At 36.8% G+C, this 26,222-nt stretch overlaps 2 protein-coding genes across 6 annotated transcripts in view; one reads left to right on the forward strand and one right to left on the reverse strand.

The window, feature by feature from the left end:
* Positions 1-23,579, reverse strand: NUP37 (nucleoporin 37). Its single transcript, XM_052669309.1, has 10 exons — positions 23,500-23,579; positions 21,415-21,633; positions 20,749-20,873; positions 19,721-19,793; positions 14,472-14,566; positions 3,827-3,917; positions 2,189-2,370; positions 1,639-1,689; positions 1,197-1,290; positions 1-332 (listed from the first exon to the last, which is right to left on the reverse strand). The coding sequence occupies exons 2-10, from the start codon at positions 21,568-21,570 to the stop codon at positions 219-221; spliced, it is 981 nt and encodes a 326-aa protein (XP_052525269.1). The 5' UTR covers positions 21,571-21,633; positions 23,500-23,579; the 3' UTR covers positions 1-218.
* Positions 23,580-23,597: 18 nt separating this feature from the next.
* PARPBP (PARP1 binding protein) overlaps positions 23,598-26,222 on the forward strand; it is a 47,424-nt gene continuing 44,799 nt past the window's right edge. For 3 of the 5 annotated variants that reach the window (XM_052669301.1, XM_052669302.1, XM_052669306.1), the window contains exons 1-2: positions 23,598-23,700; positions 25,002-25,154. In XM_052669301.1, coding sequence (XP_052525261.1) covers positions 25,005-25,154 — 150 coding nt within the window. In that variant the 5' untranslated portion in view covers positions 23,598-23,700; positions 25,002-25,004. The remainder of the gene's footprint in view (positions 23,701-25,001; positions 25,155-26,222) is intronic. The other 2 variants (XM_052669303.1, XM_052669304.1) reach the window with 2 other exon arrangements.

Genomic DNA, 26,222 nt, shown 5'->3' on the forward strand with positions numbered 1-26,222 from the left:
CCACGTTGAAAAATGTATATATTTTAAGGGAAGTTAGACAGGGTCAGATTTATGATATCTGATTTTATCACAGTTATTGCATTTGCAAGCTGAAAATGAAACACAAAAGGTTCTTATTTTGCTTTTTCTTATGTCCTGCAAATGAATAAATACCAATCCCTTTGCTATGAAAAATATGTCATACTGTGAAGTTCAATACTGAAAGCATATGGCAATTTTTACATTTCTGTTACCCAAAAGAAAATCTTATGGTCTCCTCCAACTGCACATAATGGAAGGGTCCTGTGCCATGTCAAACCAGATCCTACAGCTGCAGTACCAGTAAGAATGGGCTTAAAGAGAGAGAAAAAAAAAAGAGAGAAGTATCACTACAGCTTACCACGTACACCACATATACCAAGTTGCATGAACAAATTCTCACTTAAGTAATACTCCTTAAAAAAAACAAACAAACAAACAAAAAAAACCCCAACAGTTAAAATACATCAAAAATGAAACTGAAAAAACTGATTATTTTTTCATGTGTTCCAGCAGTGGCTTACTGTATTTGAGTAAGATGCAGCAACATCTTTCATGATGAAATCTTTTAAATGAAATTACTTCCTTCTATTTAAGCGTAATCACAACTATTTATGTTTGGAGATATCTTTTACTCTGCAAATGTATACTAACTTGAGCAAAACCAAAAGTACTCCTTCTACTTGACATGCACTGTCCTGATATATTCTTGTTAATAACATAGTTAATTCAAAGCTGAAAAATACACAACGATCTGATTTTTGTATCTTTAGAAATAAAAATATTGAAAAAATTATTAAATAACGGGCTAAATGTGTGTTTTTTTTTTCTTCATAGAATCATAGAATCACAAGGTTGGAAAGGACCTACAAGATCATCTATTCCAACTGGCCTCCCATTACCCTTGCTACCACAAGCCACTAAACCATAGCTTTTTTCTTCCTTTTTACATAAATGAGACATAGCAGATGGGTAGATCAAGCAGCCTTTTAAGTAACAGGCTAAGTATTGTGTGAGATTTTTCTACAGCATGGATGAAATAATAAATAAAACAAATAGGCAAAGCAGCATTTCTGGATGGCTTTGGCTATTTTTCAGTTCTAGCTTTTAGCTACTTGTTAGTTTGATTTCAAAGGGATAGATGCAATCCCATCCAAAAGCTGAATTCAAAAGTTTACCTGGGGATGTCCTAAGTGATGAACAAGCAGTTGAGTAGTCGCCTTTCCTGGATATCCAATGGTTGCAAACAGATTTTCATTCACTTGGGACCACCTAAGAATAAAATGAATTACCTTTCAAATATCCCTATCAGACTATCAGAAGCACACATAAACTGGAGATATCTCACTTCCAACTAATTGTGTGAAGCCATCACTTATTCCACTGACGCCAAGGAAATTCAGGGAAATGGCTTGTAAATTATTTACTATCAAAACCCCTGTGTGCATGTTATTGTGTAACAGAGAAAAAATCATGGTTTTTCACAAATTTCACAAAGCTTATAGACCAGGTCCCCCTAAAAAATGATTTAGGAGACAACTATTCCCTAACTCACAACCACTTGATTATACATAGATTTATATTAGAAAGAAAATCACACAATAGAGGCAACACTTATACCTGAAGAATCTGGCTCGATCAACATGGACGGGTCTCTTATCCTGCGGATAACTAAAACAGACATTACACGTAAAAAACCTTTCTGCAAACTACAGATCAAACTGTAAGTATCAAAACAATTATTTTAAACACCGAATGGGAAATACTGTCTACTCTTTCTGAAGAAGCTTACAGAAAACATGAGCTTCCCTGCAGCCTACATCTCAATTTGGAGTAGGAAAATCGATTAAATTAGTGACTTTATCATGTTTCAAAAGTTACGTATTTATGACTTAGAATGACACGATAATAAACAAGCTTCACAAACAGGAGAGATGCCCTCTCTCAAATGGACAAAAAGAAACATCATGCTATTTTAACAGATAGAAGTAGGCATGAAAAAGTAAGGCAGGAAATGACCTGTACTTATTCTATAATCTCTGATGAATTTTTACTATTAATTGAATAGGTGATGCAATACATACTGCAATTAAATGCTATATTAGCAAAGTAGCCACATGACTTCATGTGCTGTTTAAGGAGCAAATACTCTCCTACACATAAAACATACCTGGAATGACTGATATCCCAGATTAGCCAATCACATCCAGCAACTGCTCCAATTCTGAGAGTATTCTTTAAACACCAGTCTGCTGACATCAGCGGTGTTTGTTCACACTCTAGGGAGAGAATGGCCTGGTGTGTAATTAGATCGTAGAATCGTATTGTTCCACTTTTCTCTGCTACCATCAGCTGGAAGAGGAAACAATAAAACCTTGTAAACTTAGCACGTAAAGAATCTTTTAAAGCTTTTCTACTCTAAAGCAAACCTACAGTCTTTTTAAGGATACATCAATATTTGGACTTACGCACTTTTAATTGTACTCCAATCACACTGTACATAGTGATTACATGATTTCATCTATATATACATATACACACATACGTATATGCATGTATGTTTTGGTGCTTAGCAGCACCAAAGAGTTCTCAGCAAGTCACTGTTTTGAGTACAAGGAACTGACTAACAGAGCTGTTCAGGAAACAATGATATTGATCAACGTAACTGTAATATCTGCATTCACACTTACTGATTTTGTATACCAACACTGGCTAGTAGCAAACAACAGCAGACATTGAATTTTGATGCTACCTGAATCAATATTTCTCCTAGTTTTCTTAGTAAGGACCATATATTGGTGAGAAGCATAAGGAGAATTCAGATAATAGAATCACAGAATGATAGAACTTCTCAGGTTGGAAAAGATCTTGAAGATCACTGAGTCCAACCACAACCTAACCATACTACCCTAACAACCCTCTGCTAAATCATGTCCCCGAGCACCACATCCAAATGGTTTTTCAACACATCCAGGAATTGTGACTCAACCACCTCCCTGGGGAGCCTATTCCAGCACTTAACAACCCTTTCTGTAAAGAAGTTTTTCCTGATATCCAACCTAAACTTACCCTTGCGCAACTTGAGGCCATTTCCCCTCATTCTGTCACCAGTGAGAAGAGCCCAACCTTGTTCCCTGCTGTTATTTAACTAATTTGACACCTGATTTGACTGCTTTTTTTGATAGAAGTGTGCATTTTTGTGGTAATCTGAAAAACTGTGTGCAGCTACTTAAGGCAATTATGAACACAAAAGAAATAATAAATCCTAAATTGAAAGGACTAGAACATTAACGAAGCTGAACAATTTGGTATATATCAACAGATTAATCCTTATCTAGTACAATAAATGGATAAGTACAAAGTCATAATTTTTTATTTGATTTTTCAGCATGTTTCATATATTCCAAGCAAGAAAAACAAAACCACAAATCTCTTGGTAATTTCAAACAGATATTTGGCTTGCTTTACAGAAGTCTGTTATTGGTGAGTCTTGTTACCATGATTAATGGAAACTTTTCTCTGATAACTGTACGTTAACACGTAAACAGCAGAATAGTAATCAACAATAACTGATGTATGCAATCAAGAAAGAGCATTTCTGATGGGAAGAATGAGGGACTCGGAGTAAAAAAAGAATTAAGCAGGACAGTTATTTACACTGACTTCACCTTAGTGGATTCTACCAATACCCAATTATAATGTGCACAGGCTCCCCAAACTTAAGCCTTAGCATAGCATCAAAATTCATAGTTTAGAGTTTCTCCTGCTATTTTAAAGGTGGCAGTGATGAAGAGCTGCAAAGCACAACCTTAAAAGCTTCTTCAGGATGCCAGCAAACACTCATTCCAGGAGAACGTAAAACAAAATGGGCCTTCTCATTTCCTTCTAAATCCCAGACCCTAAAGAAAAAAAAAAAGTAAAGAATTGAACTATGTATTAGACTGCTAATACATTAAAATCTGTGCTTCAAAACATTTAACAAAAGAAGAGACCCAAAAGAAAAACAGTTTGTGCTTAGTCACTTCAGGAAGAAAAGAAATGATAGAAATGTAGAATGAAATGTGCAGATGCTTAATAATTGTGCATAAAAGTCAGTAAAAGCTGCCAGTGCTGAAGATAATGTATTCTGAAAATGATGAACAGGACACACACACTCTGTATGAAAAGACAACATTCAAATAAGTTGACAAACTCAGTTGTCTGGGCATGAAATCTAAATGTATTTTCTCTCTTTATTCATAATTCAATATTGCAGCCTTTGTACTATGGCACAATTAACAGACAGCACCACAAAGTGGGAAGATCACTGTTAGTCTGGCTGATGCAAGCAATCTAGAGTTAAGTACCAAGCAACTTAAATCATCCACGTTATCATGAAAAAGATGATGCACTGAAGTGTTTTGCTTATATAGTACATGCATTTTCACTTCTTTTCTGGTAGGTTAATAATGAATAATGGAAATACAAGAAACTAAAAATGAAGCTAAAGAATTTGTGGCAGACATACAATAGCCTACCAAGGGTCTTGGCAAGCTTTCAACAAATAAATCATGCATATCAGTTTAGTTTTTTTCTTCAGAATTATCTACAGTATGTATCAGGCATAAACATATAATATTAAGAAAAATAAAAACAGTCAGCAGTAATATGGATTGACAGGGAAGTGTATGTTGAAACACCAAAGTTAGATTAGATCATGATTGGATTTTCTTTGGATACATTCCCTAAGAGCGTTCACTGAGCCATGAAGCTACTGGGTTTATAAAATGTAACAAAACCAAAACAGAGACTCACAGCTACTGCTTAACTGCCTCTCTTCCTATTAAATCAGCATAAAGTAGTGTAAATCAATTTCAAGCACGTGGCTGTACACCATAAAATGCATTTTCACACGCAAACACATACATCTATCCTTCCTCACTAACACACAAACCATCTAATTTTTAAGCACAGTGTCCTGCTCAGTCTTCACAGTAAGATGAGTGGCTGTGTACCATGACTGTTGATTCTAGAGGATTTTTGCTCACTTCCTCCAGACTTTTTCACTTTATATCTCACCAGGGTGCTCAGAGCACTGTATTTTCCAAATTACAAAAAAACTTACATAATACATCATAAGTCTAGACAAAATATATGGGAATAAAGTAAGTATGTTTAATGAATGGTGCTATTTTCTCATGCCAAACCACAACAGATCAAATATTTGTTTTCTCTGTAGAAAATACAGTTTCTAATCTTGAAGGACCAGTGTCCTTACTAAAAACAAAAGTCAAAACAAAAACCTGACAACTGTTTAAAAAAATGAAATATCTACTTGATTAGGTAATTTAGAAACATACAATATTTTCTTCTATTGCCAGAAATTTTGCCTTGTAGATTTGTCCAAGTCAAATCAACACTTTGTGTGTGTATTTACTGTGCAGGGAGAAAATTATGATATAACAGAAGATGGTGAATCATTTTGGCCAAAGGAGAATGCCATCATGCTTCCTTCCCTGAAGTGATTGAGGTTATTAAGTGCTAAGACAGAAATTTATGCTTTCTACCTCTGTAACTTTGTTATTTATAAAATGCTAAACTATTATTTCTTTTTGTCCGAATGCTGAGATTGTTAGTAACAAACACTAGAGAAAGAAAGGAGAAAAAGATAAATGCCCCACATATATTTCCTTCTTTATTTATTGATTAAAAAAATATGATATCATTTAGTTTTGGAAAGAAACAGACAGTACACATCCAAACAGATCCTTGACTGAATGCATGAAATACATGTTGTTACGGAAAATTACAATTACAAATACATTTAATTAACACCTCGAAATATTTCCTAGTGACTAACACAAGTCACAAATGTGCAAAGATCAAAATGTTAGCCAAACTGAGTTTTCAGTTGCTTGGTAATAACCAAATCAGCTACAGATGCTATAAAAACCCTCCGGTTCTCTCCACATTCCTATCACATAAATCAATCTGTAAAGACTGAACTTCTTGGTTTACATTCAAACTCCATGAAACCTTACTAATATTACCTTGTTTTATACTAAAACAAACTACTGTCTACTCTTCATCAAATATTTTTATTTTTTGTACCTCTGCATTACATCATCCTTGTATTGATCCTACTCCCTCCACTGAGTATTACTGAACAAACTTATTGGGTTTGTGGGTTTGTTTGTTTTTAATAGTTAAAGAAAAAAATCCAGAATATCTTAAAGAAGAAAAATCTGAATAACCATAGTTGAAATAAAGGCCAAAGCTGGAATAAAGGAAAGCCTCAGAAATTACCTACACATCTGCTCAGTAAATTCATTTATTTTTAAACAACTAAGAATTTAGAAATTATATTCTGTAGCATATGCAATTTTAAACTAATACAAAATTACTGATAGCTACACATGCCATTCAAGACAATTCTGGGAGAACTGGTATATTTCTCTTATCACTTACATTCTATGGGTAAACAGATGATAACTGTAGTTATCTCAAAGCATGGAGCTATTCAAACTACTTTGAACTGACACTATTTTATGTAGTATGAATTAATATAGATAACAGACAAGCTGCATATGTGTGGCAATTTTACCACAAAACAGACTTTTTTTTTTATAAAGAAAGTTAGGAAGGTATTCATCAGAGCATTAAAAACCTGCTTCGTGGCACTGAATATTACCCTTATTCTGTATTCTAATTTCCAAATACAGAATAATTCTAACTAGAGAGCAAAACCAAGTTTTAAGTGAATAAAAGTCATCATAAGGAATAGTATAAGAGCAAAAACATACTGTAACTTTAAGGCATTTCAAAAATCCCTAGAAGATGGAAGTTAAAAACAAAAAACACCCACCCAATTTCATTCAACATAAGGTTTCCTACAACCTCAGTGAACAAGGATGAACCATAGAATACCTAGTATCATTCAGTGACTCCTTGCCTCAAAGCTGCATCACCTATCCTTGAACTCAGTGATTACTTCCTGACCTACTCTTAAAAATGACCAACAAGAGGTTTTAATTATTTTTTATAACAGCTATCTCAGATATCCTTTGCTGAAGTTTCTTTGCATCTCCAGCAGACACATTCCATGTGTGAGCCAAGTCTTGTCACTACTGAATAGCCTACAGAACGAGGAAGAGGTTGAGCAGTCCAACTTCCAGAGATCACACAAAAAAAGTAAAGAGAATTAAGTCATTCCTCATTGTGCAGCAGGAGTGAGAAGACCTTGGCAAAGGAAAATGGAAATGCAGAAACTGGCTAACCCTATGGGGAATACAGCCAACGATGGCCTTGCCTCAAGTTTCTTGTCAGCTCTGTATGGTGGTGGTTACCAAAGATTTAAAGAAAATTCTGGGTAGGACATGAAAGAAGAGAAGGCTCAAGAGGAACCATAAAAAATTTCTACTCGCAGTTCATGAGACAAAGGTGGATAGCTTCAAGTAATTCATTTTGTCTTACTGATAAAGTTTCTATAAATGAAGTAATGCACTGCTCAACTAGGTGAATCTGTAGCAGAATTAGGTAGCAGAAAAACTTAGTAAATAGTGGCAAATATGCCACAAAAATGGTTGCACTGGGAGAAGAGGAAATTCATCTGCGTTGCTTAACACTAGTCTTCTAGGCAGAAGAACTGTCCTAACCATCTCCTTACTCAGCATACAAGGTCCTAGTAGGGCATTTCCTTCAATTATTTTTGATCTATGAAATAAATGCGTAAATAGTTTATCAGAAAGCCGACTCAGGTTCACGGTTTTCTTTCAGTGGCCAAAGGAGCCATCAATTATTAAAGAAGTAGATATTTGAATCTTTCAGATTGAAATTCAGCATTAGAATCTGAAGTTTCTCTAGCTTCTTGTAATATTTATTTGGTTATACAAGCATTGATCAGTTTTTCCACTGGTAACTGTGGGATGGAATCCTGATTACGCCCTGCAGTGCTGTGAGAAGTGTGAGAGCCATCTTGGCCAACTGTTCTTCACTAACATGCATGCTCAGATTAAGACAAACTAAAACGTGCCAGCATTACTCCTACAATATCTTTAGTTACCTAAAGCAAAAGCAGAGAGACTAAGCACTATCTTTGCATTAATATAAAACTTCAATTGTATTTTTTTTAACTAAAAAAAAAAATCAGCAGTTCTGATCAACATTTACTGAGTTGTAAATGTAGACCACCTAAAACTAACTGCTTCTGAGGGCTGACCATTACTGGAAATTCAACTGTGATTTTGCCACTGAGTTTCTAGAACATAAAATAACTGCCAAACAAATCAAATGCAATGATTTATATTTAAAACAATTTATATGCTACACTACATTCTAAAACTGTGTGATTCTTAACATAAGTCATAACACGTCACACAGGAAATTGCTACCATTTCATAAAATTTCTCTGAATATTTTTAAGACTTTGTAACTAAAGGCTTATTCACCCATACTTAAGATCAGACTGAAATAACATTCCAAACATTTGATTTGGAAAGTGATTTCTTTTCTTTTTTTTTATGCTGACTGGATACAATAGTAGGAGACTGGTTAATACTTGCATCGTGATTGGTAAGTACAACCAAAATTGTTGGTTAATAGTTGGGTCAGGACTGTAAAGTATAACAGAAATCATGAAAGACTTCAAATAGGGAACATACAGGGATACATACAAAAAGCATGCAAAGCAAAAGACTGAAGTGATAAAAATAATCCAAGACGTTCATTTATTTTCATCCATTATAATGCATAACTAGCTTGATAAATGTGATCAGCATACATCAAAAAAGATTAACGTTTCAGTACGACATTTATAATATGAGGGGACACTGGGGAACTCTGCCACAACAAATACATTAAGATAGAATAACATGGAATAGAATACTCTTTATTTTTTTGTAATCTATAACTGAGTTCACTAACAATAGGGAGATACAAATAACAATTTGGTGAAAGAATTGAGGATGGTAACTGACTGCAACAAGATAAGAGAGGTACAACAAGCACTGACAACATATTAAAAAAATCACACGACAAAAAACAAAGAGTTATCACTGTTTTTCCTGGCTACTGTCTAGTGAATTACCCATGCAATATATCTAAGACATAAGAGTACCACATAAACAAACACATTACAGGTCAAAACAAACAAACAAACAAAAAACAAAACACCAGAACCCAACACATAAAGAACCACAAGTTTTGTGATTCTATAGTTAATTTACTTTTCAGTAGTACCAAACCTTCCCTCATGTATGTCTACATAGGAACTAAGTCTAACTTTCCAATCACAGAACATTCCGTTAGAAGGGACCCACATGGATCACAGAGTCCAACTCCAGGCTCCACACAGGACCAGCCAAAATTCAAAGCATATTTCTGAGAGCGCTGTTTTTGAACTCCAGCAGGCATGGGGCTATGGTCCTTTCCATGAAAAGTGACCATGAGAAATTGCCATTCTGTCATTATTAAAGTCCTGATACCAACAGTAAATCTTTCTGTTGAGTGAGGAAGGAGTATGAGGCAGTTACCAATTACATTCAAGACCTATCTCTCTGCAGTCTGGCCTGGCAGCTTAACATTTGTGTTCACTGTCAGGGTACAGATCAGATTAGTGACTTTTAACAGGATGATATTTGACGTGAAATAATTCAAGAAATTTTAGATAGTGTCAAGAACTACTAACCAACAGCTAAGTGGTGTCAAGCTCTTTGCGTTTCCCAAACACATCCTACGTACATTTTACAGGAGCTTTATTAAGTATCAGAAAAAAATGATTTGCCCATATGAATCCCTGCAGAATGATAACTATGAAAATATTTTGAGATCCTACAGATATACTTTTCTTAAAATGGTGAACAGAGGGCTCTGCTCACCCAGTCCTTACTAGCAGTGGGGGGATGTAGGTGCTCCTACACTTAAAGCAGATGTTCAGAGTATAGCAGTGTATAATGCTTTCATATTCTAAGGTATTAAATTCCCTAAAGCTACTGTGAAAGATTTCTTTTCTTATTCCCTGAACAAGCTCTTATGACACCAAGAAATCAACAAGATTTAAAGGAAAATAATGAGATTACCAGGCACATGGCTTTCAAAAGAAATGTATTAAAAAAATGCAAATATAAGACATTTATTTACACATATTTACTTATATTTACTTTAAGTGTGCTCGATGTTAAAACATTTGACTTACAAATTTGACTTATAATTTTGCTTAATACTACATTAATAATTTAATAATAGTTATTTTAGATATTTTCTCTACTGGTGGTATTCAAATTAAAACTTTGCAGTCACACTTCAAAAATATTTTTTTTCTATTTTTAATGGAAGGGTAAACCAATTATGAAATGCTTAAAAAAGTGAAAGAGGAAACTATCCTGCAAATTCTTCAATGTTATTTTACAATCAATACAAGCAAAATTTGAAATTACACTATTTTGCCAAAAATGTATCTTAACTACACCCTTGGGCACAGCTTCATACTTAGTGGAATACAGCCATCCTTGGGACGCAATCAAGAAAGTAACAAATAACATACAGAACTTGAGGTCTTAATTTTTCAAGCAAATCTGCATGCATAATTTCTGCAGCTAAGGGAATTTTGATCTCTAATATAAGTACAGTTGTGAGTACCCACAACATCGTGTGGGTTTAATCAATCTTTCAAAGGTGTCTTCTGTCAGAGAAGAAATATATTTTCTAACACTGTATTAATTTTGAGATTGCCAGTGTAGAGAAATATGAGATGTTTAATTTTTTTTTTAACCTTGAGTTTACAAACAGACCCCTCTTCTTTTGTCTGAGTGCACTTCTATTCACAACCAGGTAGCATAGATGGCTACTGCAATTATTTGTATGCAACAGTATTTTCAGTACTGTTTCACAATCAGTTCTATTTTGCAGCTGGTCTTGTGTTACAAGACCAACAAAATGACATAAAAGAAGCAACAAGAATCCCTGAATCACGTGATAGCAATGTAAAGGTAAAAACCCTGAATGTAATACCACACCCTCTTTTCAACAGGCATCTGACTTAAGCTGTCCAACAACACGAAGGAAAAGAAAAAATAAAAAAAAATCAAACCCAGCTACACGACATCATGCTTGTAGCAGCTTGTGGCAAGATGGTTTAACAGATGAAAACTCATATCCACTACAAATTGTTAAACTTACTGCTGAGTTAAAACAAGGTAAAATTTAAATGAGTCCCTCTACATAATGTCCATACTGAAATGTAGTGTTAATTATTTCAAGACACAAGTCTTTATTATTTCAAGTGAAACTCTGACAGAATAATACTGAAATACTTGAAACTCCATGTTCTTGTGCTAATTGTTCTAGTACTTCACTCCAAAGGTATGAACAGATGATGTATCCTGAGAAAAATTTCAGGGTAGAAACTAAACACAGACAGAAAAACTATTTGTCTTCTTACACTACTGCTGAAGCAGATTACACAGTAAGTAAGGAATGATTTTGGTAAGTCTGAGGGAATGCATTTTCCATTAGTTTTGAAAGTGTAACCTTTAAATTCAATAAAAAAATGTCTTCATGCTCCACATGCATGAATGGAAAAAAATAAGAACTCAAGTATCCAGAAAAAAAAAACAAAAATCCTACATACTTCCCATGGCTTTTAACTACAGACTTTATGGCTTACTGCATAACTGCCTGTCAAGGTTACCAAGCTCAACTCCTGATACTATATGTTAATTACATCAGTCTATTTCCTTTTATACTTAGTATCAATTAGCCTATTGGTTTTAAAACAGTTCTCTGTCATACCAGGAACACTGATCATATCACAAAACAAACAAAACATGCCAAAACATTTTCAAATAGCTCTTCGCTGAATAAACCCAACACTAGTTTTTGACTCACTGAAGAAATGAAGAATAGAGAATAAATCAAAACAAGCTAAAAATATAAAGTCATACACATTGCTACTATTCATTCCTAATGATTTTCTTAGAAATATGGACAGAAGAGCTCCTAAAAATCCACTCACTGGTCTTAGTACTATTTCTGAATTCTCTAGGGGCATCTAAAACTCACAAGCCTTTTAGATTTTAAATTTGAGAACAGAGTAACTCAACTAAAGTTAATAGACCATGATTTATACCAGCTGATGATTTGCCCTTTACCAAATCTTGTACACAGAATAATCCTAGCAGCTATTGCCTTTTCTCTTAGCAGGTAGCTTCAGACACTTTTTTTTTTTTTTTTTTTTTATTAAAGTTCAACTAATAAATGGCCTTTTTTTCCCCCCTAAGTCTTAAATGGTTATTTCCATTGCAATCAATATCAATATGGCAATAACTTCACATAATCAGAGAAAAACTAAAATAGTTCCTTAATTGAGACAACTTCCGTTTTCTCACAGCTATAACAAGAAAAGTCAAAGATGATGATGCTTAAGCCTTTCACTATTGCAATGACTTGTTAAGCCTGCACAGCTGCCAACCTACTCACTTGAAATCTGAGCTGAATTGCAGAGTAGCATTACAGATTCATGAGCACCACCAGAAATGCAGGATGAGGGAATGTTTCAAGAAGGAAAAACTTGTACTACAAGACCTTAAGCAGTATTTTTCAGAGTATTTAACCAGCTTTCCCTTGTCTTTCATTATTTGCAATTTGGAAATCAATGGGTTTGGAATAACTTTAATCACTGTACTATAAGCTGCTTGTATCACTGTACTAGTAGGACACTGCCCTTAGGTGACTTATTTGCAACACCCAGTAAGGCTAATAGGTTTGTGTATGTGGACAAGTTCACAGGGGTATACTGGTTTTAAATTTGACTTAGCTGATGACAGAATGGATGGACAAGAGTCTGCACGGTTCAGTGCTGAGCTACGCATGCCTTACATCTTCTGTTCAGACATTTTTATTCCTGTCCCAACAGGTGAAATTGACAGCACACAATCACAGAATAACACACGTTGGAAGACACTCACACAGATCATCAAGCCCAACTCCTGGCTCCACACAGGACAACCTCAAAATTAAACAGTACGCCTGAGAGTGATGTCCAAATGTTTCTTGAACGCTGGCAGCTTGATGCTGTGACCACCACCCTTGGGAGCCTGTTGTGGGACCATCACCTTCTGGTGAAGAACCTTCTCCCAGCTCCCAAAACTACCCCTCCCCTGACACAGCTCCATGCCTTTCCTTCAGGCCCTGTCGCTGTCACCAGAGAGTAGGGCTCAGCGCTGCCTCTCTGCTCCCTATGAGGAGCTGCAGGACACAATTAGGCCACCCCTCCACCTCTCGTTCTCCTGCCTAAACAATCCAAGAGACCTCAGCTGCTCCTCATTTATCTTGCCCTCTAGATCTCTTCCCATCTATGAAGTGCTCCTCCAAATAGCCCTCTCTAACAGTTATATGACATCCTCATATTGTGGTGTCCAAAACTTCATCCAATGCTCGAGGTGAGGCTGCACAGTGCAGAGCAAGCCCTTCCCTCACTTAGCTGGCAGTGCTGGGCCTGGCACACCCCAGGATACACTTGGACTTTTTGGCTGCCAGGACACACTGTTGGCTTGTGTTCAACTTGTTGTCAATCAGAAACCCCAGATTCATCCTCATGGGGCTGCTCTTCAGCCTCTCATCCCTGTACCTAGGATTTCCCTATCCCAGCTAATGAGTTCAGCACTTGCTTTTGTTAAACTGCCTGTGGTTGGTGATTGCCCAGCCCTGCAATTCACCAACATTTCTCTACAACTCCTCTCTACCAAGGGAGTCAACAGCTCCTTCCAATTTAGTATTATCTGCAAAAATCATGTACACTAAGTCTTGCATTCAGATCACTTATGATAACATTAAATAGAACAAGTCCTAAAGTGGAGCCACGCAGAACTGGCCACTTACTGTAACCCAAAAAATGTAATGCATTTACCTTAACCCTTCGAGTTTAATCCCTCAGCCAATTGTTCATCAACTGCATTACATTTTTGTGTAGCTGCATACTGGATATTTTGTCCAGAAAGATACTTTGAGAAGCAGTTGCCAAAGCTTTGCAGGAATCCAAAATGATTAGGGCAATCAGCTTCCACTGGTAAGTTAGGTAGATAACTTTGTCACGAAAATGAGTTAAACAAAACTTTTCCCGATGTGAACCTCATGCTGGCTGTGATTAATGACTGCACTGTCTTTTAGATGTTTTTCAATAACCCTCAAAATATTTTTCTCCATAATTCCAAGACAGAACAGTTTTCTCATTCATTTATTAAGTTCAAAATACTGCTTTGAAAACAAACAAGTAAAAAAGAAACCAAAACACAAAAATCAAACAAAAACCCCCATAATGTAGTTAACAAGGCTAATTTTCCCCTTCAAAATAAAAGCTCAATAAAAATTAAATGAGTGTAAAAAGCATGAAATAATAAAAAAAAAATAAGCAAGCATGTAAATACACGCATAAAAAGCCAGTGCTACTATTTCAGTGATGTCTTGAATAAAATACATACCTGCAGGTGTGATCATCACTTACACTTGCAACTTCTTGACCTTCTTTTGGAGCGAACACCAGGTCATTAACATAATCGGAGTGGCCATCAAATGTCTGTCAATCAGAAAAAATAGATACATTTTTACCTTACAGCTGACTGTTCCATCAATCAACCATGCATTAAACAGACACACGATTCCAACAGGGAAATGTGTGAGTGTAAAATACAGATATCACTGTACATGGAAGGAATAAAAATACTCATTAGAAGAACTAAAGATCTTTAAAAGCTCTTACTCGTGCGTAATCACACTGTAGGTGGACAGATCTCTACTAAATTGTTAAGTTATTACAAAGATCAGCTTGATGCTCTCGTTTGACAGAGGTAAGTGAACTGCACCAGAACTGTTTTATCCTCCTTCAACCACTGAATTTTGAAGGCAGAAGATAACCTCAGATAGAAAGAGGAAAGTAAGCAAGAAGTAAACATACACATATATCTTGAAGAATTCTACTTGTAGATGTCTCATCTCTGAATAAGAGTTCCTAATACGAACTCCTGCAAGTAACAAGAAGTTTCTTTATCCTGAGGGAGCAATAAACCAATCATTTGTTCAGCATATTCCATTTCCCAAGCAATTAGCACAGAAAGAGCAGCTGGAAAAGGATCAAAAGATGAAAGGTAAAGGAATAAAAACATGAAAAAGTCTCAATAAAAGAACATGTAACAGAGGATAAAGCATGCTTGTGGTTTTAAGTAAACCAAAAATGAAGAACACACGAAAAATAAGTAAGCCACACAACACTGTAGTAATTAATCACAATTTCTTTTAAACATTTGAGAGGAACAGACACAGTGCCTGGTACTCTTTGCTTTCTACTCCTGCGCTGAAGAATAAGGAAAACCAGGTATAGTGCAGTCTTACTGTAAAACTAATAGATCAGCCATTCTCAGATAATAGAATATGAGCATCCATGGTGTGAATGTAAACTGTCACACAAAACCAAACATTTACAGTTGTAGCAAAAAAAAAAAAAAAAAAAAAAAGTCATTTCAAAGGGAACTATTGCTGTGTAACTGTTCCCAGATGAAATTCTTAATCACATCATACTTATTTCAAAGTACCAAGAATTGTTTATCTTTAATGAAAACCTATGTAGCAATGTAACTTCTCTGAGTGAAAGCAGAATGTCAGTTTCTAGTAAGAGTTGGTAATTTTTTTTTTTTAAATATACTTCAAAGGGTTTTCAGCTTTTCAGTGTTTTCCCACAATACCAAGATGCCTTTTCCTTCTCCATTTTTATTAATCATTTTGTGCTTATCTACAGACATCAGAAATCTTTTAAGTTTTACAGTACCTTTAAAACCTGTATTAAAGAACATACATACAGCAAGCAGTAAGCACGCAAGACTCATCACACCTAGGGATTAGTCAAAATTTGAAGTACATTCAAATTCATTCACATGGTTGCTCAGTATGAATAATTCATCTCTGGTCTCACTAAAAAAAACCTGTAGCTAATAAAGATCAGTTTGGTCAGCCTGAGGACTTACATATGCTTTCTCTCATTATGGTCTCGCTTACATTTGAGGTCAGCCTGTCCCATCCTCTTCACTCCCAATGAGTACATCACTAGGCATGGCTGCTTTTGTTTTACCCAGCAAAGTATCATAAAAAAAAAAGACAAAAATACCCACTACGTAATGGCATGATATGAAGAGGTTCCAAAGAAAAACAATGTCAAATGAAACAATCATCTCTGCAGTTTTCTAAAGGGAAAATATACAGTCTCTTGTACATGTCTGTTGTTCAGAATGAGCTACACAACTGATCAATAAAAAAAGAAAATTAATACATCTGTAAAGCATGCACAATAACTAAGCTCCCCCTCTAAAAAGTTATGAATGCCTCATCCATTTTCAGCAGTCAGCTTTTTTTTTCCCCCCCAATAGGTCATAAATTTTATAAAACCTTGTGGATTTTATAAGAATACATCCTTAGATGATGCTAAACTATTTAGACAGATATGCAAGCCTTCTAAAAATTTCAGCATTCCAAATTCAAATACTCCTACCTCATTTTACATCCACAGTTCTGATGAAATATGCTTTTTATTAAACAAAATTTGAAGCAGAAGGAAGCCACAATTCATTTCCAAATGAAAACCTCAGAACAAGAAAAGATTTCACAAAGATCCATCAGTCCTATTTTACCTTTTGTTTGTTGTTCTGGGACTGACCCAACCCATAAATTTTGGATTAGTAGTGTTGACAAAGTAATGGAAAATTCAGTGTGCCTGAAGTTCTTTGTTGATAATTGCATCAAGACAGTTTTTCCACTGGGCAAAAAGAGTAAGATTACCCTGTCTATCCCTCCAGAAGCAACACATACTAATTGTTTACTATAGAAGAAAAATTGTTCAGAGATTACATTTTGACTGTAACCATATAATTTCTTCAGCTTTCGTGCACATTCTATACCTGTCTTGAAAATCTCTTGTGCAAAGTGTGCATCGTACAACAGCTCAAAGTCTTGCATGTATTCATATAGCACACAACCTCAGGCTTATGAAACAGCTCTCCTGAAGTTTCAATTGACTAACACTAAGAAATAATTGAATCAAACTATTTAGAATTAACTCAGCACAGCTCACAGAATATTTGTGAACATCTGAAATTTGAGAATACTGTACATAGGGATTTAGGGGTTTCTTCTTAAAGTGAAGTATACAGTTCAGTGGTCATCCAGGTTAAACAAATTCATATGATTATCCAGAGAAAGTATTTTCCCCAGTTTTTAATCAAACAAATAAAAAAACAAAAAAAACAAAAACAAAAAAAACAACAGGACATACTCTCATTTTTACCAATACAAACACACTACAATGAATTTTTCACTAAGGAGATCCTAACTCTTTAGGTAAGGACCTACATTTTTAGTTGTTTGCTAATTTCTTTAAACATTAGATCAAGCCTGATTCAGTAACAGCGCAGATTTTTACTTCTTCAGCCTTAGACTAAAAGCTTCACTGAGGAAGTACTAAGTTCAAGTGATAAAATTGTCATAAACAGAACTAATAGCTTTATTGCTAAATTCTAGTCAACAGAATTTATTTCTATTGCGTAAGCCACAAAAGGTCTCAAGCATTATGTTGTGTCAAAATAATAATAATAATAAAATATATCAAACTTTATGATCCCTCTGTCTGTATTGGACACTGGAGTAGCTTATTTTTATCAACTGGAGTTCAGTTAAATTACTATGACTGTTTTCTTTTGGGTAAAAAAGAAGCCCTATAATTCTAGAATTTATAGGTGGAGTCTTTTGGTCTTTATATTATATTTTCATACCAAACTCCTGTTGTATTAACACATTCTCTGTGTTCTTGACACTCACTATGCCATAAAAAATATTCTGATGTGTGAGGGAATGGACATTTTTTTTGCAGTAAAAACTTGTAAATGTAAGTTGTGCTGTCTGTATTACAAAGAAGTCCTAAGGATGAGAGATTCTGAAATAATCTTTTTGTATAACAAATAATTGTTGCCTTAATAGAAATGTAAGCGTGGCATTTTGATTTATTTGTAGGCACCTACTCAAAGCTACTGTGTAACAAATTTCCCTAAATCAGAAGAGCATGTTTTAAAGTTTCATTTGTGTTGGTCAGCCACCAGAAAAAAAGTCTTGTCAGAATTAGGAAAACTGTAACCCATCACAGAAATTCTATTCTGAAAAAAACCACCCAGTATTCATCAGACTGTGCTACTGAGTTGTACTCTTTGCTTCTCTGGTCTTAACATTGACAGTAAGCTAGAAAACAATTGTGTCAAGCATATTCAAAATAATTATTTTAGAAGTGTGCTGTTTATAATCTCATTCTAATCAGTAATGAATAGCTTAGCAGAATTCTTCTTTAGAATAAACTTGCTTCTTTGAACTTGTAGTTTAGAAGCTTAAACTAATGAATTATCAAGTGTGTGTTTATGTGAAGATTACCGATTATTTCTCTGGAAGCAATGTGTTCCTACTCAGCAAAACAGCATATCCCACTAAAAACTCCTGGTGTTGGCTTGGGTTGGACTGTTGCAAACTGAAAGCTAGTAGAGTCATGAAGTCTGGTCTAGAAGATCCTTTTGCTAAAGACCAGATAATACACAACAACCAAGCTGAATGATATTCAACATTCAGAGCCCTGCAGAGAAGGATTCAGAGGTTCTGGTGGATGAAAAGCTGGACATGAGCCAGCAGTGTGCATTTGCAGCCTGAAAGGCCAGAACTGTATCCTCAGTTGCATCAGAAGAGGGGTGGCCAACAGTGCAAGCGAGGTGGTCGTCTACCTTTTCTCTGTTCTCATGAAGCCCCATGTGGCATCCCCAGCATGTGAGAGACATGGAGCTTTTGGAGAGGGTCCAGAGAAGAGCCACAAAGATGATAAGAGAGCTGGAGCACTGTTCCTCCCAAGAAAGGCTGCAGTTGGGTTTGTTCACTGTGAAGAATTTTAGGTTTCAGGGAGTTCTCATTGCAGCCTTCCAGTATTTAAAGGGAATTTATAAACAAGATGCAGAATGACTCTTTACACATCTGATAACGATAGGACAAGAGACAATGGCTTTACACTAACATAGGGAAGATTTAGGGTCGATGTTAAGGTGAAATTCTTCACTCATGTTTCAAGTGCAGAACTTTGAAGTAGATATACAAGTGATACAGAAGTCACTCAGTCATCCACGTCTATACGAATAAGAGAAATCTCGGTATCTAGATCTGACATCTCTTACTAACTGATTTAAGAACATGAAGTGAAAATATATCTGAAGTAGACATTTATTTTAGTTAAAGTAAATGATGGTCCACACGCATGTTTTGTGAGGTGTCTGCAGTTATGTACTTAATTCAGTGTTCTTAAAGTTTTCTACTGTATTAAGTAGTATCATTACAACTTTCCAGTTCCCAATAAAAGAGAGAGATCAGTAAAGTCACTTTCCGTAATAGAGGAGTCCAACAACCAAAACATACTTTGTAATACTGTACCTGTAATGCTTTACAGGTCTCTATGTAAAGACACAGTACTTGAAATTCAGCTGTACAATATTCTGATCACAATATATTTTGGACTAAACATAGGCCCCTTAAAGATGATGCATCTGCCACAGTGTAGTGCTCTACTTCACAGAGGACATTAAACAAAGTGAAGCAGAAGGATAATTAAAGCTTAGACTCCACTAGAGAATAAAGAAATATTTTAAGTGAACTGAGTTGCCCTTACCTTATATTCATTCTTGTCCTGCAGGTCTGAAGTAAATAGTCTTAACTTCCTATCAGAAGCCGCTGTACAAAATCTACACCCAACAGACACAAAAAAAAAAAAAGCCCTTAGGTCAATCAACAGCCCAATAGTTGACTTCGAACAAACAAAGGTTTCACTCCAGTTTAAACCTGTAAAACAACATGCAAAAGGAAATTCGGAGAGCTTTAATTGGAACTTACCTGTAAAAAAAAAACAGCATATCAAGTACAAAAAATATTTTCTTATTGCAAAGAAATGCAAAATATTTACAAATCTAAGTCTGAATCAACTGTGAATTACCTGAAATCTCTCTTATAATTTCCTCCAAGCTAAGTTTCAATGTCAATTAAGGGGCTGATGGTAAGAAAACTTAAACTTATTACTAGTGTTTTAAATATTTAAGCATTAAATTATTAACCAGTTTCCAACTTATTTTAAACAAAAGACTGTAAAAACATGCAGCACCAGGCCATCATCATAGTTTCAAAAAGACTTACAAGCTACTGAGAATTTCTTAGATCTTGTTGAGTGTGTATTTAATCAGCCATCTTTCTAGATTTATGGCATGCCAAGTCTCACAAACAGCATCTGGCTTATGCTAAACACAGTTCCATAGAGAATACTACATGTAATTTTATAATGCAGGCCATCATAATAATCTCATTCTTACAAGGTATTCTTAAAATTCCTTCTTCAAAGACATACAACAAAAGGACAAACTACATTTTAGGTCCATTAGGTTGATGAATAAGGAAAAAATTGTACTATTTACCAATGATCCACTGAAGGGACAGAAGGGCAAGTTGCTCAGAAAAAGGAGCTCCCGAAGCAGAACATATCAAGGATAAGTAAGAATGAAACTACTGTTCTAACGATGTTCAGAGACTTTGCTAGCAATTTCTTCAGAGTAAGATTTCACTTATACACTTTTAACTTAGTTCAATATTAAGGAGTTAGAGAAAACAGATAAGTGACAAAGATTTGCTGTAGTCAATTATTCTACATACTTTATCCGGGGAGGTAAAGCATCAAGTCTAGTTTCCGGACTCCATGCTATGGCATCAACTCGGATTCCATGATGAAATGTTCTTAGCGTCTTATACTGAATGCCCTCCACTTCTGCATCCTCTTCCTATAGAAATACAACAGTTAGCTAATCCAGAGTAACATCTTCAAACAATTTTAATTTACATGAAACAGAAAGGCTTTCAAAGTTTGATGTACCTGCTGCAATAAGGAATTTTACTAGAAATACATGAAAAATCCACATAGTGATGGCAGTCTCAAGTCAGAGTCCAATACTGAGCACAAAAATCAGAGATTTGTGCTACAAATATGAAGTTACTGCTTAAGATCCCAGATAGTATCACTTGCAAACGTTGGCAACTGCTAAAACTAGGATGTCTTTCAGAAGAGTACTCCTGCTTTAATTGCAGTCAATTTAGAAAGCATACCATCAGGACAGTATTTTATACTAATTTGTATGCCTTGGGAAATATCCCAGATTCATTAATATAGTAATTAATTAATCTAGTAAACAAGCACAGTGCTTCCTGGTAAAAAAAAATAAAAAATAATAAAAAAAGCAATTTTAGTCAGCTCTGGACTTTACCAGCAGAAATGCTGGCAGAGTTTCAGAAAGAAATTAATAAAACCAACAAACACAAACCAACCTGAAATCTGCATGTTCCAACAACCACATAATTGTTGCCACCATATGCAATGAGAGAGCATGCATCTCCACTATCAAATGGATTGAATTTTATCACATGCACATAATCTTCACAGTCCACAGTATAAGCAGCATTTCTAAGAGAATCTTGCTTCATTTTCAGGGAACTGTATCAAGCTATCACAGAAGTGATGTCTTTTCCAGGATGAAGTCTACATTCCTATATAGAAAGTATTAAAGAACATGTATTATACACTCACATAAGAAAAAAGGCATTTGTGGCACAGCAAATCAAAATTTCCTATAATGCTGCATTAATGGACACAAAAGGTCAAATTAAGCTCACTACTTATAAATTTAGCACATAATTACAACTATTAAGGAATTAATTAAACCAATTAACCTAAATGGCTAGCATACATTTAAAAGCACTCCTAGAGACTTAATCAATAACTAGATTTTGTGCTATTGGTGGCAACCTAAAACCAAGATTAACTATACACACTAGAAAAGTCCCATTCAGAATGCTTAAGTTTTCAACCAAATTATGTATCATTATGTATCAACATTGTATCATGTTGACAGAATTATGTATCAACAAAAAAATTATGTATTGTTACCTTCATATTCTCTACTCTGTTGTACCACTTTTAAAGGACAGTGGGTATCTAATTAAAAGCAGAATTAAGGCTGAAAAACTGCAAATGAGAACACTATCCTGTAGAATACTTAAGCATGGTTTCATGACTGAAATCAACTCATCTGCAACCTATCTACAGAGCCCCTATGCCTCTGTATTTGAACAAAAGTAGTTAGCTTTCATCTGGAGCTAAAGTATATCTCAGAATTAGTGCTTTACTGTATTCAAGTGCTTTTCAAGACAATCAGGCTTCTGTGCTGGCACCAAAACAGCTTAGATACACAACTGATTCTGGAACCATCCCCCTTAATCCCAGTAGAGATTTTATATTAACTTACACCTTTTGGTAAAATGCCTTTTTTTTTTTTTTTTTTTTTCTGCATGCAACATGGAAAAATAGCTTTAAATTTCTTGATGTATTTTGCTATGTTAATGACCTGATGGTCTCAGAATCCAAGTCAGAACATTTTGCTTGGGTGCTACCATGGTTTGTGGACACCACAAAGTGGCTCCATATAGCTGCAATGTTTGTTTATTAATTAGCATGATATGCTACCCCATTAATTTATATACTTCAGCCACAGAATCACAGAACGTCAGGGATTGGAAAGGATCTCAAAAGATAATCTAGTCTAATCCCCCTGCCTGAGCAGGAACACCTAGATTAGGTCACAATTTGCAGAGCGATGCTCCCAAGACCAAACACAACTTTTAACCCAACCTGTAATAGTCTTCCTTAAAGCCTTCCCAACAACATAAAATAATAGAATGGCGTGAGTTGGAAGGGCATTTAATAGCCATCTAGTTGAACTCCTGCAATGAACAGGGACACCCACAGCTACACCAGGGTGCTCAGAGCCCTTCCAGCCTCACCTGGAGCATCTTCAAGGATGGGGCATCTACACCAGTGCCTCACCGCTCGTGCTGTAAAAAACTTGATCCAACCTAGGTCTCCTCTCTTTTAGCCTGAAACCATTTCCCCTTGCCCTGTCACAATAGACCCTGCTAATGAGTCCATCCCCTTTTCCTACAGCCCCCTCCAGATAGAGAGAGACCACTGTCAGGTCTCCCTCAGAGCCTCGTATTCTCCAGGCTGCACAGCTCCAGCTCCCTCAGCCTCAATGAAAACCAACTTTAGGCTAACTTTAACTAAAAAAAACCCCAAAAAACTAAAAACAACAAAACAAAGAACAACAACAACAAAAGCCTGCTAAAATATGCTGCTAGCTGCATTCTTTACGGAATCACCGCGCACACACACACACACCTGCTTTTCCCTTCAGGGCTCAGGATGGCTCGCTGAGTGGCCCCACAATTCTACAGGTGCTCAGGAGACGGCCCAATCTCCTCTCCACGACCCGCTCACCCCCAAGGCAGGTCCGAGCATCGCTTTTCCCTCCCCCTCCCACAGCAAGCCCCCCTCCTCCCGCGCGGCCTCACACACACCTCCGCAGCCCCAGCCGGCCATACACACGCTACTCCCGCCAGCCAGCACCTCCCGCCCACGGGCTGCCGTGTGCTTCCGGGTCAGGGCTCGCGCTTTCTATTGGGCATCTGCCGAGGGTTTGAATGAAAACCGCCGATAGAGGCTGATGGGCCTTCCGAGCGGCTGGTGGAGTGCTTGGTCTCGTCCTCCTGGTTGTGCAGGTAGTGGCTATTGGCGAGCGGGAGCGCTTCAGCCGGCTGAGAGTGTGGAGTAAATAGCTTAACTTACTTAAAAGGGGAGGGACTCTAGCGAAGCGTAGCAATAGAGCGATTTTGAATCGAGAGAGGGGACGTTTGGGTTAGATGGGAGAGGGAAATTTTTCACTCAGAGGGTGGTGAGACACAGCCCAGAGAAGCTATGGGTGCCCTGGCCCTTCAGGTGCTTAAAGCTGGTTTGGATGGGGCTCTGGGCAGCCTGAGACGCTGGGTGGCAACTGAAACTGGTACAGAAACTCACTGTCAAAGGGAATAGCAAATATGATGACTTAAGGAAAGGAGCATTGAAAAGGCTTTGTATGGAGGCAACAAAAATTTTCAGAGGTGTCTTCGATAATAAGTTGTAAAAACAATACTGAATCTCTTGCTTAAGAGATTCCATACTAATAGATGCTGGTCTGAATATGATGTGGTGAATATGAAAGGTGCTCTCTAGAGGCATTCAGGCTGTCTCTATAGAGGCAAAAAACTGTCCTGTCAAATTACTGATATTATCATAGAATGGCTTGGGTTGAAAAGGACCACAATGATCATCTAGTTTCAACAACCCTGCTATGTGCAGGGTCGCCAACCACCAGACCAGGCTGCCCAGAGCCACATCCAGCCTGGCCTTGAATGTCTCCAGGGATGGGCATCCACAACCTCCTTGGGCAACCTGTTCCAGTGCATCACCGCCCTCTGTGTGAAAAACTTCCTCCTATTATTTAACCTAAATCTCCCCTGTCTCAGTTTAAGACCATTCCCCTTTGTCCTATCACTATCCACCCTGGTAAACAGCCATTCCCCCTCCTGTTTATACAGAATCACAGAATTGTAGGGGTTGGAAGGGACCTCCAGAGATTATCGAGTCCAACCCCCCTGCCAAAGCTCCCTTCGAGGATTGAAAGGCCACAATGAGGTCTCCCTGGAGCTTTCTCTTCTCTAAGCTAAACAAGCCCAGTTCCCTCAACCTTTCCTCATAGGAGAGGTGCTCCAGCCCTCTGATATTCTTTCAAGTAAGTAAATGCAAGGAGGACAAGAAGTCTTTATGAACATATCATTCATAAGCACTCTCTACCCCTTTTCCTGGTAGTTATTCCATTGTTAGTGAGGTAAGTCTTGCTAGACTATGTTTTTTGTGGGATGAGTTTATTTTGTGGATTTGATATGGAAGAGCAAACTATAGTACACAGCTTACGGTGACATGTATAGGCCTCTCATATATTTATATTCACAATTATTTCTCTTAATTCTGTGTTCTACTCTAGGCAATGATTTCTTTACAGCAAAAGATTTTAAACTTAATCAAACATTTCAGAAGACAATGGCCCTTATTTTCAAACTCTGAAAGGACTACTGTATGTGGAGCCGATTGCATGCTGACAGCATTACAACTGTCCATGGCTGAAGTCAATAAACAGGTTAGCATTCTTTCTGTATGCTCTTGGGGCTTAGTGTGACTTAAACTTGGTTTGCTTACTAAACTTTCAGTTTATCTATTTAAAACAGTTGTTTTGGTCATTTCAGTGTTGTTTTTCATCTGAGGGTTAGATGCAGCAAGATGTTATAAAATAATGATTAAGTACAAATCAGAGCTTACAGAAAGATGGGAGAAGTGTTTTAAGATTTTTTTTTTTATTGTAAATCGTCAACTGTAATAGTAAACGATAGTGTATTTTGTCTGATTGCATAACTTCAATTCTGCAGCAGAGTTGGGAGTTGATATGTGTGGGGTAAGGGGTTGTCCTGCACTCAGGGAGTCCTCTGGGTGAGGAGAAAGCTGCTAGGGGTCCTCAGCCCTTGTGAGAGTGGCTGAAAAGACATGGGTGGTCCAGGAGCAGCAGCAGCCACCCATTTATGCACAAAGGTAACCACGTGGAGTGTGAGCAAACAGGAAAGCTGGTTTAAGGCTGGAGGGTGCCTGCTCTCTCTCTTCTGGAACAGTCCTCTATTAAAGGAAACTTGGTGACAGTGTGCTGCAATGGCTGAGCTGAGGTTGTAACCTAGGCAGGGTGGCTGCAACCTTCACGTGCAGATGCATGCACCTAAATAGGCTTCCTGAGGAGTTAAATTTCTATCCTCGACTTTTGTTGCGGGGATCTCCAGAATCTGCAAGTCTGCATAGGGACTGCGGGCAGAAGTGGATGTCATTAATACAAGTGTGCCCATCTCAATGAACTTTTCCAGTGAAAGGACAGGTTGAAAGAGGAAATTGCCAGGCAGCACTGAATCCTGGAATTGGGGAGTTATGTATGGTGTTTTGTTCTGACACAGGCTGAAAGACTGCCCTGACTTAAATCCCTGCAAGGGGAGGAAGCTTAGATAGCTTTCTGGTCTGGAAAAAGGAGAGGGTGTGGGTAATGATTCAAACTCAGGAAGGGACTACCCCATAAAGTTGGTCAAGCCAACCACCTGTATTAGAACCAGTGCCATCAAAGCTAGATTTGATGGAGGAAGGGGAGTTGTTTTGAATGACAGAGAATCATAGA

This window comes from Tympanuchus pallidicinctus, unplaced genomic scaffold (genome assembly GCF_026119805.1).
Source record: "Tympanuchus pallidicinctus isolate F22 unplaced genomic scaffold, pur_lepc_1.0 scaffold8, whole genome shotgun sequence".
Lineage (NCBI taxonomy): Eukaryota > Metazoa > Chordata > Aves > Galliformes > Phasianidae > Tympanuchus > Tympanuchus pallidicinctus.

Excerpts from the sequence above, each read along its gene's own strand:
- NUP37 (XM_052669309.1), bottom strand. The coding sequence starts at position 21,570 with ATGAAGCAAGATTCTCTTAGAAATGCTGCTTATACTGTGGACTGTGAA. Across the intron at positions 20,874-21,414 it reads TTGGAACATGCAGATTTCAG|GAAGAGGATGCAGAAGTGGA; the intron begins GTTGGTTTGTGT and ends GTATTTCTATAG. Across the intron at positions 2,371-3,826 it reads ATCCTGAAGAAGCTTTTAAG|CTGATGGTAGCAGAGAAAAG; the intron begins GTTGTGCTTTGC and ends TTCCTCTTCCAG.